The sequence below is a fragment of the Hypanus sabinus genome, chromosome 3 (assembly GCF_030144855.1).
Source record: "Hypanus sabinus isolate sHypSab1 chromosome 3, sHypSab1.hap1, whole genome shotgun sequence".
In the NCBI taxonomy this organism is placed as follows: Eukaryota; Metazoa; Chordata; class Chondrichthyes; order Myliobatiformes; family Dasyatidae; genus Hypanus; species Hypanus sabinus.
The window spans coordinates 170,869,439-170,881,595 of NC_082708.1; the positions used below are offsets into that span (position 1 = coordinate 170,869,439).

Below are 12,157 nucleotides of genomic sequence, written 5' to 3' on the forward strand. Positions count from 1 at the left end.
TTTCTTTGTCCCTTTGCTTTAAAAACCAGCATGACCACTCCTTTTAGTATTCCCTCATGAATATACAATATGTAAGACATTAATGAGGGCGTTCCACAAGGCAATGCTATGAAAGTTGGTTCCCTCATTTCACTGATAATTAACAGTAGATTGATTAGGCAGTCATGGGCTGGATTAGTCACTAACTATTAGCTTTACCCTTCCCATCATGCAGTTATTCAAGTGTAAGAGTAGCTACTGGATTTGAGAAACTTGGCCTTTCAGCCAGAACAAGCAACGTACAATCAAACCAGTGAAGTGCACTTCCAAGTGGGTCAAGAGCAACATATCCTGAGCACTGTATCCACCTCTTGATACTACATAAAACAAAGTAGTTGAAGTTGTGGACAACTCTGGTCTTTGTCCCAAATGTCATCTTGTGAATGTAGGAAATAGGAGCAGTGGCAGGGCATTCAGTCCCTCATCTGCTTGCCATCACTCAATAAGGTCATGGCTGATATTTGGCTCAAATCCATTTATAAGTCAGGCAGAAGGAAAAGCTGGAAAGGTTGGGCACCTCATTCCAGCTGGGAAAGAAGGCATAGAACCTGACGGTTAGAGGAAGGGGAACGGGAAAACTAAAATGCTATTTTAAACTAACAATAGGCTTTGTGGCTTGGACATTTTAAGGGAACGTTTGGATTATTGTGATCAAATTTTTCTAACAAGCTGAGGTTCTCAGATCTCAGATGATAAAGAGGTGGCTTACAGGTGTGAGAGAAATCAGCAATTTGAATGCTGTCACAACAACCTCACACTCCATGTCTGCAAGACTGAGGGTAAGAGAGATTGGCATTAAGTCCTGGGCATCAAAATCTCAGATTCTATCATAGACCCATTGCATTGATGTCATCATGAGGAAGACAGTGGCTCTAATTCGTTAGGTGTTTGAGAACATTTGGTATGTCTTGCATCTTTCTAAAGGTTTTCAGTGGACAGCATTCTGACTGATTGTTTCAACACCTGATATGGAGCCTTTAATGCATAGGGCCTTGGACTCAAAAAAAAAAGCTGCAGGGGCTTATAGAGTCAGCCAGCTTCATCACGGACCCAACCCTTCCCATCAGTGAAGACACCTTTAAGATAGTAGTCTCTCAACAAGACTACATCCATCTCAGGACCCTTGCCATCTGTGAAATGCCTTCTGATTACTGCCATCAGTAGGGGAGATGGTACAAGAATCCGATGCCCCATATTTAATGATTCAGAAACAGCTTTTTCCCCTCAACCATTAGATCTCCGAGTGGTCAATGGACATATGAACGCTCCCTCATTTCTATTTTGCATAATTTATTTGCTAATGGGGGACTCGTTGGTTCAGGAAACAGAGGAGCTTCTGTGGATCAGAGTGAGATTCCCACATAGTATGTTGTCTGCCAGGTGCCAGGGTCAGGGGCAACTCAATTTGAGTCAGTACCAATATTTAGGCAGGAAGAGTGATGAGGTCCTGCAAAGTGAGTCAGAGTTTCAGCCTGTGCAAAGTTAAAGTGAGAGTACAGTATTCCTCAGGGTGAGCATCTGGAAGTCATGGCCACATCAGTACCAATACATAGGAAGGAAAGGTGATGAGCTCCTGCAAAGTGAGGTCAGAGTTAGATGCTATGCTATAGGACAGGTCCTCTAGGGTTGTGATCTTAGGATTGCTACCTGTACCCTGTGCTAGTGTGGTTAGAAATGGGAAGATCATGCAGTTTACCATGGGTAAAGAGAAAAAGCTTCAGATTCGTAGCTCACTTGGCTCTGAGAGCCCAATGATGTCCTGAACAGGTATAAACTGAACTGGAAAGTGCCTAATATCCTTGTGGGAAGATTTGCTATTGCAGCACTGGGGGATATAAACTGAAACTGCACTGGGATGGGAAACAGAATAGCAGAGAAAAATGTGAAGTGGCTGTGGGGAAAATTGTTAAGACTACACACAAATGCAGGAATTGAAAAATTGAAGTCATGGTCACATCGGTGCCAATACATAGGAAGAAAAGGTGATGAGGTCCTGCAAAGTAGGGTCAGGGTTACAGTGAGTGCTAAGAAAGTGAGTGTAGCATTCTTCAGGCTGAGCATCTAGAAAACATGGTCACATCATTACCAACACATACAGCAAAGTGGGTTAGAGAGTTAGGTGCCATGTAAATCTATTCAAGAAGGAAAGAAAAGCTTATGACAGGTTCAAAAAAACTAGGTCTAGATCTAGAAGATAATAAGGCAAGCAGGAAGGAGCTTAAAAAAGAAATTGGGAGAGCCAGAAGGGGTCATGAGAAGGCCTTGGCAGACAGGATTAAGGAAAACCCCAAGGATTCTACAAGTATGTGAAGAGCAAGAGGATAAGACATGAGAGAATAGGACCAATCAAGGGTGACAGTGAAAAAATGTGTATGGAAACAGAGGAGATAGCAGAGGTACTTAATGAATATTTTGCTGCAGTATTCACTACGGAAAAGGATCTAGCGTTTGCAGGGATGACTTACAGTGGACTGAAAAGCTTGAGCATATAGATATTAGGAAAGAGGATGTGCTGGAGGTTTTAGAAAACAGCAAGTTGGATAAGTCACCAAGACCAGAGGAGATGTACCCCAGGCTATTGTGAGAGGTAAGGCGGGAGATTGCTGAGCTTCTGGCAATGATCTTTGCATCATCAATGCAATTGGGAGAGGTTCCAGAGGATTGGAGGGTTGCAGATGTTTTTCCCTTATTCAAGAAAGGGAGTAGAGATAGACCAGGAAATTATAGAGCAGTGAGTCTTCAGTGCTTCAGTTGATGGAAAAGATGCTGAGAGGCAGGATTTATGAACATTTGGAGAAGTATACAGTATAAACAATTCCTTCCTAATTCTCAATGTGCAACCTGGCTGGTGCTGGTTAAACTATCTTCACTGTCCTGGGTAGTTCTGGATGACTGGATGATACAGCTCCATCTCAACAATCTCAACAGATTGTTGAGCTACCTTATTATATCAGAAATATTGAGTTCATACCTCTCCAACCTGGCTTATATGTACATAGACCTGCAGCACAATACAATGTCGTGAAAGAAATGAGAAAACCACAGGAAGGTGTAAGTGTGATTGAATACATTTCTGGGCAGTAGGATGAAGAACTACATTATTTCTTACTCATCCCAACTCCTTCCACTGAGTATTTGTTGCCTACAGAGAACACAGATTATAATGTCCTCCTGTAAGGAAAACTTTCATCTTAGCAATACTGATTTTCACTATAAAGATGTATTAATTTTTCCTAATAAGAGATAGCATTTCCATTTTCAAATAATGATATTTCAGAATTGGTGTGGGGATGTAGCATAATAAAATCATTTATTACACAGAAGAGGGAAAACTCTTTGTAAAGTTTACTGTAATCACATAACATTTTATCACATGTCATGTGTACATGAGGAAATACTGTATACTTAACAAATACTCTTCCAGTTTTTTAAAATCATGGCTTTGCAGACTTTTTTCTTCAACATCAGCTTGTGTTGCAATTGGCACTTAACACGATTTGAAAATAAGTTGAAATTCAGTTTGTCTTCTGAAATCTTCGCACCAACATATCGGTCTAATGTTATAGGCATTGTGAAGATGGAGGAGAGAAAGAACAGAGATAAAGTTCAAAGAAAATTTATTATCAAAGTACGTGTATGTCATCATTCATTGTGTTGAAAACATTCACAATCCCATATTATTCCAGAAAAGCTCAGATCTGTTGTTTCTCTAATAATTAATTGCTCTCAACAGAAAGCAAAGATAAACAATTTAACATCTGAACTTGAACACAATTGCTATTTTTGTTGAGATTATGGCATTATAGGAACATCATCAACTTACACTGGATAATAATGTTTATTTATGGAAATTTACAGCCCAGAATGAGGCAACTCCAGCCTGTTGTGCCAATGTTATCTGCTTGTGAAATCTATCCATTTGGTTCCCCTTTCCTTCTCTTTTCTGGCAGCCCTTCAAGTTGTTATATGTAAATAAAATTGTTTCAAATATTATGCTGAATTAAAAAGCTTGTCTTCTCACTGTTTGTTTAGCCAAATATGTGTCTTTGCTATCAATAGTGTTTGTTCCTCCTGGACTTAGCATCACCCCATTTTAAATTTCCCTTCTGTTTCTCTGTCCTGAACTTGAAACAGTTAAAGATGAGAGCTTCATGTTCCTTGTAGTGAACATCACCAAGAGCTTGTCCTTGTCCAAGCACATCATCAAAACCAGCTTCCATGCTATGGATTCTGGTAATACTTTCACTATCTCAATAAAGCAGCCAACATAATCAAAGGCCTTCCCACCCTAGTCAATTTCTCATCTTCCTGTCTCCCATCAGACAAAAGATACAAAATCCTCTTTAACCAGAAGGATCAAGGACAGCTTCTATCTCACTATTGTAAGACTATTATATGGTTGCCAAAGGCAATAAGTTGGACTCTTGACCATTTTGATTTCCTGCATTGCATTTTCTCTGTAAGTGTGACACATTATTCTGCATTCTATTATTTTCCCCTCTACTACCTTAATGCACTGATGTGATGAAATGACCTGTGTAGATGACATGCAAAATTAGTTTTTCGCTGGACCTGGGTACATGTGAAAATAATAAACTATTTCACCAATTAAACTGTTTCCTCCAGTCTCATCACAACATGGAAGATCCTGTACAACTGGAGATGCACAATACCCACTGATGGCTTAGTGAGGCAGAGTCTTAGCTCATAGGCACACGATGTATGAGTTCAACATAGGGCCCATTTTCCTCACAATGGCTGTTCCAATGAAAGAACAAGGCTTCTGCTGTTTCTAACCGATTGGTTAAACGTCACTAAAGATATAGGAGCAGAACAAGGCCACTCAGCCCATCGTGTTTGCTCCGCCATTCCATCTTGGCTACTTATTATCCCTCTCACTCCCATTCTCCTGCCTTTCCCTTGTAAACTTTGACAGACTTATTATTCTAGAACCTATCAACTTCCACTTTAAATATACCCAATGAATTAACTTTCATAGTTCTCTGTGGCATGGAATTCCACTGACTCACCACCCTCTTGCTAAAGAAAATATCCTGCATCCCTTTTCTAAACGGACATCCCTATATTCTGAGGCTGTGCCCTCTGGTCCAAGACTATCCTCTCCAAGTCCACTAAAGCTACAACTTTCAAGATTCAATATGTTTCAATGACAGAGCTCCTCGTCTAAACTCCAGTGAGAACAGGCCCAGGGCCATCGAAAAAAGACTCCTTATACAGTACTGCGCACAGGTACCTAAATATAGCAGGGGTGCCTTAGACTTCTGCACAGTACTGTGTTTGTCAATGCGGAGCAGAGAGCAAGTCTGTAAATCTGATGGAATCAAAGGATGTTGGGAATAGCGAGTGTGGAGTGCTGTGGGATAGGTGAGGAGGTGGCAGAGACGAGGGCTGACGCAGGTGCAGACACCAGGCAAGGTAATGTGATTCCTAGCAATTGGTTTGTTGATCATTACAGAATGTCTTTCTGTTGCTTTCTGCTCCCCCCCCCCTCTCCCTTCCCCATTTCCTGACCATGATTCCCCTCTCTTTTCCCTCTTCCCACTCTCCTTCCACAATGGACACCCATATCAAAATCAGATTTATCATCATTCACATGTGTCATGATTTTTTGCAGCGGCAGTGGTACTTTGCAATACATAAAATGACTACAGTACTGTACAAAAGACTTAATCAACCTAGCTATATAGATATATATAGATCTAAAACTTTTGCACAATACTGCATGTTAACCCTTTCATTCACAGTACCAATGCCAAAATATCCTTTCAACTGCTCACAATATTCCAAGTACATTCTGAGCAATGCTTTATAAAGCCTCAGCATTACATCCTTACTTTTATATTCTAATCCTCTCAAAATGAATGCTAATATTACTTTTGTATTGACTCAATCTGCAAGTTAACCTTAAGGGAATCCTGTACTAACGCTCTCAAGTCTCTTTGCATCTGATTTCTGAATTTTTCCCTGTTTAGAAAATAGTCTACAACTTTATTTCTTCTACCATGGTGCATGACCATACACTTCACTGCACTATATTCCATCTTCCACTTCTTTGCCTATTCTAACATGTGTAAGTCATTCTGCAGAGAGTGGGAAGAGGAAAAAGAAGCAGTCCTAGCACTGAACCCTGTGGAACATCACTAGTCACAGGCAGCCAATGAGAAAAAGCCCCCTTTATTCCCACACTTTGTCTCCTGCCAGTCAGGGAATCTTCTAGTCATTCCTGTATAATAGCATAGGCTCCCACCCTCATGTGTGGTGTGGCACCTTGTCACAAATCTTAACAGTTCTTACCAAAAAGCTCCTCACAAAGTCTTTCTGTGAGCTTTGCAGGAAAATGCAGTTCTCTCCATCACATAATTTGAGTTCGTCTGAAACCTAATAAGCAACAGGGAAGAGTGAATTCAACATCCAGATCAATTGTGTTAGGCCATCCTGAGCAGGTTCTCCAGAGAACTGTTGGAGTAAGAGGGCAAGTTGCATAAAGTAGATTTTGAGTGAATGATGAGTGATAATCTCAAACACGTTAGTATCTCAGGGTTTCCTGTGGGACTCCTAAGCCTGCTCCACCATCCAACAGAGATCAATGGCTGCTCACTGTCTGAACTTGATCCATTCCTGGTGTTCTTTGTCTTACATTCACATCATGTTTAATTCTTTAAATGGTGTTTATCTGCTGCTTCTGTATTTCCAGTACTCTCACTTCTACCCATTCAGTGACAGATTTAAATGCAACTCGATAAGACCCAAACTTTTACATTAGAGCCCAGTGTACCCTCCTCTGCAGCTTGTCACTTGTTCACTGACATCAAAACATTGCATCACTCCTCAGTACTGACTTCCAATATATTTTATGTGCAGTCATAAAAAAAAGCAGAATGAACAATAGCCATTTATCCCTTTGTATTTTCTACTGGTGCCTGTCAGTCATGTGGCCTTGTTTGTCCTGTTGCTCCTCAGTTCGGTTATGCAGCTGATGGAAGACTAACATATCACACAGGAGGAAAGATGAACTTAGAGATTGGAAGAACTGCTTCTAGTCCCAGCCATTCTCCATGACTGCGAGAAGTCTGGACCAGCTGGTTGACAAGACATGCCAAAGCAGCAAAGACGGAGAATGAGTGTTCACAAGGTTTGAGGGCAGCAGGTCTCTTTCCCACAGCAGATTAATCTTGAATCAGGTCTCTCCCAACCTTAGATCACTCCCCCAACTATTTTGCTCCCCAATATCTTCTAAGTCTCCATATCAGATCATTCACTCACTGTTTATGCAATTTTCATGGTATTTACCACCAATTCTCAATATTTAGTATTGACCAGTATGCTCCTTGGGAATTATTACATCCATAGTCCTTCCAGACTTCCTGCCACCCTGACTTGTGCATTAATCAGCATATCTGCTCAATGAATAAATCCTGGAGCATCATAGGAACATTTTCATTGCAGGAACTTCATGGTTCTTGATAACTATTGATCAGTAATCTCTGGTGGGAAATTTGTAATTGACAATATTTCCAGCACTGCCTCGAGTCACATTCATCTATTGCATCCAATCAATCCCTTTTCCAAAGCCCATCCTATTCCAGGCAATTAACTTCATAAAATATATACTTGCTACTGCAAAAGGACTTTTTTCCATATGGCATTATTTAATGTGGAACTAATGTATAATCTATATTCTGAGTGCTGTCTATCCCTTCATCTTTGTGATGCTGCTGTATGCAAGTTGTCCTTGGTACTGAACCTATACCTCACCGAAATTATGTTCATAACAATAGACTCAACTTGACTTGGAAATGTTAATGATTCATATGTTCAATATATTCAAAACATAGATGTTTTATATTAAATAAAGTGTTGTTTGGAATATTAATGATCTGATGCATTAGAATAAGTCAAGGGCCCATAACATTGTTGAGGATCCCTGCACACATCCCACAATCCCTTTGACCCATAAGCATCAGGAAGATGGTACTGGAGACTCAGGACTATGACCGCCAGACTGGGTAATAGGTTCTTCCCTCAGCCTGTTTAATTGTTGGAATTGTAGCTGAAGTGTAACAGTACACAAAATTAAAGCAGTGGAGATAAATCAGACTCACCGGTTCATATTGAGGTGGATCCAGTTCTCTTTTGCCACCTGGATACCAACCATGTGACCAATGTTGGGCTCTGGAAAACTCAGGGTTAACAATCAACAGGAAAAACACCAGGAAGCCGAGTGTTTTTTGGAAGGCCATTATCTGCGGGAAGAGATCTCACAGTTGTTGGCTCTGTGAAAGAGAAAGGTAAAACATTGAACCCTATCGAATATTGAAAGGTCTAGATAGAGCTGATGTGAAGAGGATGTTTCCAGCAGTGGTTGAAGTCTAAGACCAGAGGCACAGCCTCAGAATAAAAAGATGTCCTTTTAGAACACAGATGAGAAGGAATTTCTTGAACGAGAGGGTGGTGAATCTGTCAAATTTATAGCCACCGACAGCTGTGGAAGCAAACTCTGAGTATATTTAAAATGGAGGTTTATAGGTTTTTGATTCGTAAGGGCATCAAAGGTTACAGGGAGAAGGCAAGAGAATGGGGTTGAGAAGGATATTAAATCAGTTAAGATGGAATGGCAGAAGAGACTGGATGGGTTGAGTGGCCTAATTCTGCTCCTATGTCTTATGGTTTTATGGAAACTACAAAGCTATAGGTAGAATATTTCTGATTAGAGAGGATACAGGTGAAAAGAATACAGGCATACTATCGAATCACAATAATGATTCATCTTTGGATGGTTCGATCAGAAAACCAGCTCAGTTTTAAACCCATTGCTGTATTTTGGCAGTTTAAATAGTGCATGTTCAATTGCAGATCAATATTATATATATGTATGGATTTCAATTTGCATATGCAAGGTGGTATAATCAGATAGCTCTCTCTGAAGATAATTAGTTGTCAACATCTTGCATCTTTTAAGCATGTAAAGTGCTTTGGAATGCTCTTCAATTGTGATGAGAATAATAAAATTGTGATTATTTTTATCAGAGTGCTATATCTTTTATTTGCCATTCAATGTGAGCTACAAGCTCCTCTCCTGCTGACTATGTGAAGCTTGCTTATATAACTTATTGTGTTGCATTCCATTTCCCTAATGTTGTTTCTGTGCTGAGTTCTTAACAGTGAATGTATTTGGTGCCAAGTGTGACCAGGTGGTGTCATCCTTTTCCTGAGGCAATAGATTGGGGTCAAGGCCCAATATAGTGAACAATACAAGGTCTAGACTGCCATTTCAATACAGACTGAGATGTTAAAGCCTCTTAGGTGATTTACATGTCCATGGGGATAGGTGGGCAAGTTCTCCCTGGTGTTCAGTTCTTTACCTTTCAGTCAATGTCATTATCAAACACATTGTCATAGCATTGCTGCTTGTGGGAGGTTGTCTCCTGTGTTTCCAACTTACCAGAAACTCTACTCCAAAAACATCTCTCTTTGAACAAGCAGATGTGGTTTCAGTGCAGGAGCCAGTTCAAAAACGAGAACCCCAACACTGTGTTCATCCCTGCTGGTCCATTGAATGCTTATCATTAATTATGTGCCCAAATCTTAGAGGGATTTGAACTCAAAATAATGTTATCGTTAGTCTTGAGAAACATTGAATAAAGAAATTACAACAGATACTTGGAAACCACAGATGTTACAAATTGTGCAGCCCATGGATTTGAAGAGAATGAACACAGTGTGAAAGAAAATTATACAAACCTTGGCTTTTAGTGAGGCCCTGGGAAGTGACAATGCAATCAGCTGTAGAATGACAATGATAGTAGAGCACTAGTCACTAAGGTTATGGACAACCAAGAATCTGAAAGCACCTTGACCCAGGTGGAGTCTACACTCAACACTTGAGTGTGTATCCACACAACAACACAGTGCATCTTCTTCAGTATCTTCCATTATCTTCAAGGTTCAGAGGTTCTTTTATTATCAATGTAGCCAGGAAACCAAGAAAGGAAAGGCAGCACAATCAACAACCCCCAAAACTCTCCCTCCCTGCACAAAAGTCAAAGAAAAACGGAACAGGCACTAACTCCCAAATCCCCTCCTGCACAATAAAACCAAACAAAACAGAATGGGCACAATGATGCCCAAATCCCCCCCTTGCACAAAATTGAACAAGAATGGTACAGGCACATCGACCCTCCAACTCCTCCGCTTCACTCAAAAAAAAACTAACAAAATGAAACAGGCAAGGTCAAATTGCAATGTTAGTATAAATTTAATATTCCAAATCCTATTTTAAAACCTATTTCTGCTCATGTAGTTTAAGGAGGTGTTAATGGTTGATCACATTGTGGTGAAATTGCTCATTCTGCAAAATCCTAAATGCAGTTTGATATTTACCCTTTATTTGGACATAGCAACTTGTAAATCTCAAAGAATTTAACTTACAGCTACAAAATAAACCCCACAAGTAACAATCAGCCATGTCTGTTTGCTTGAAAAATACTGAGAACTAATTATTAGATCCTTTTGATCATTCTTCTGTAAAGTAAAACAATTAATTAATCTATCAAATTACTAACAAAGATTGGTCTGAAAGTTATATTATTATGAATTAAATTGAAACTTAAAATAAAAGGTTTGACAAAAATTATTTCATAAAGAATCAAAGACTCGAAGAAATCATGACTTACCTGTGAACAAGTTCAAAGTAGCTTTCTATCAGCTGCTTTCCAGTCTTCGGTTGTCTCCCTATATATCTTGATTCGAAAAGAGGAGGGACCTGAAGTGGAGTATTATAAGATCATAATTGTTTCTGTTTGGAATCATCATGTTTGTGAAGAGTAATCGATGCATGGTGACCATGAACAAACAGTTTCTAACTCGGTGTATTCAATTGGAGATCTTACATCCTCACTGTCCCTGGAGATTGAATCCACATTTTTATATTAAAGAGAACACTGTTGCTGCCAGAAGTAAGAACCAAGATGCACGAAATATTTCTGATCTTTCCCCTTTGCAGAGTGCTTGTCAATTTATATCTATAATTACTGATCATCTTTTGAAGAGTTACTGATCACTGATATACAGTATGCCTTTTGCTAAACTGGACAATCTGCAGATGAAAATTTTGTAACCTGCGTAGGATAACACAAGATACGCAGATCAGAAACAGGCCACTTGACCCATTCATTTCATGCTTCTCTCAAGCCTCCTTCCTGCCTTTCTCCAGCTAAATCTATCAGTATAAATGCCAATTTCCTTCTCCCTTAAATACTTACCCTTTATCCTTCTTTGGCAATCCCTTGGGATCAAGGATGCCTTCCACCCCAGTGCATTGGATCTAAGGTCCCTGACCTAAGGACTCTGCAACAGATGAGTCAGGAAATTAATGATGAGACAACACTGGTCTAACAAAAATTGTGGAAAATTGTCCCGGGGGATTCAGTTCACAGAAAGGCAGATGTCCAATTCAACTCATTACTGCCCAGTCAATTATCAGGAAAGTGGTGGAACCATCTTTGATGGTGCTGTTACATAGAATTCACTCATCCCTACCTTATATACTGTGTTTTGATGGGATATTTTTGATTGAGTAATCATGCTTTTAAGAAAATCAGTCGGTCATTGCACAGTGTATGGTGGATCTCCAGAATTCTCCACTGCAAGGGGTTGTAGAGGCTAGATCATTAGTAGTATTGAAAGTGGAGTTAGATAACTGGTTGAAAGGTCAAGAAATTGAGGGTTTTGGGAACTAGCGCAGAAGAAGAGTTGTCACGAGTTACATCAGCCATGATTATATTGAGTGGTGGGACAGGCTCGTGTGCATCTTTGGGCTTTGTCAGGACCACACAGCTCAAGATCTCATCATGGTTTTTCCAAAACATGGACCGCTAAATTCTGGATGTGGGGTGAGGGTGATCTAATCAAGACAGTGGCGAACCGACGGTTGTATCAATGTGACCTGGTTGAACCTGGTCAATGGGCATCGAAGAGGAAAAACTCCAATGGCCGTAGTCAGACTTCTACCACCTCCTTGCTGAATTTCCTAGCCCAAACACTTTCAGCAGCTTCTTCAGTGACCTTTCTTCCAAGATCAGAATTAGAGATGTTCACT

At 40.1% G+C, this 12,157-nt stretch overlaps 1 protein-coding gene across 1 annotated transcript; it reads right to left on the bottom strand.

The window, feature by feature from the left end:
• Positions 1–6,309: 6,309 nt before the first annotated feature.
• gnrh2 (gonadotropin-releasing hormone 2) lies at positions 6,310–10,782 on the bottom strand. Its single transcript, XM_059963484.1, has 3 exons — positions 10,734–10,782; positions 8,163–8,333; positions 6,310–6,438 (listed from the first exon to the last, which is right to left on the bottom strand). Exons 2-3 carry the CDS (start codon positions 8,298–8,300, stop codon positions 6,310–6,312), a joined length of 267 nt encoding a protein of 88 aa, XP_059819467.1. The 5' UTR covers positions 8,301–8,333; positions 10,734–10,782.
• Positions 10,783–12,157: the final 1,375 nt, after the last annotated feature.

Bases quoted from the DNA above. Each gene is read 5' to 3' on its own strand.
- gnrh2 (XM_059963484.1), bottom strand. From the start codon at position 8,300: ATGGCCTTCCAAAAAACACTCGGCTTCCTGGTGTTTTTCCTGTTGATT. The intron at 6,439-8,162 runs GTGAGTCTGATT...GTTGCTTATTAG, and splicing joins ATCCACCTCAATATGAACCG to GTTTCAGACGAACTCAAATT.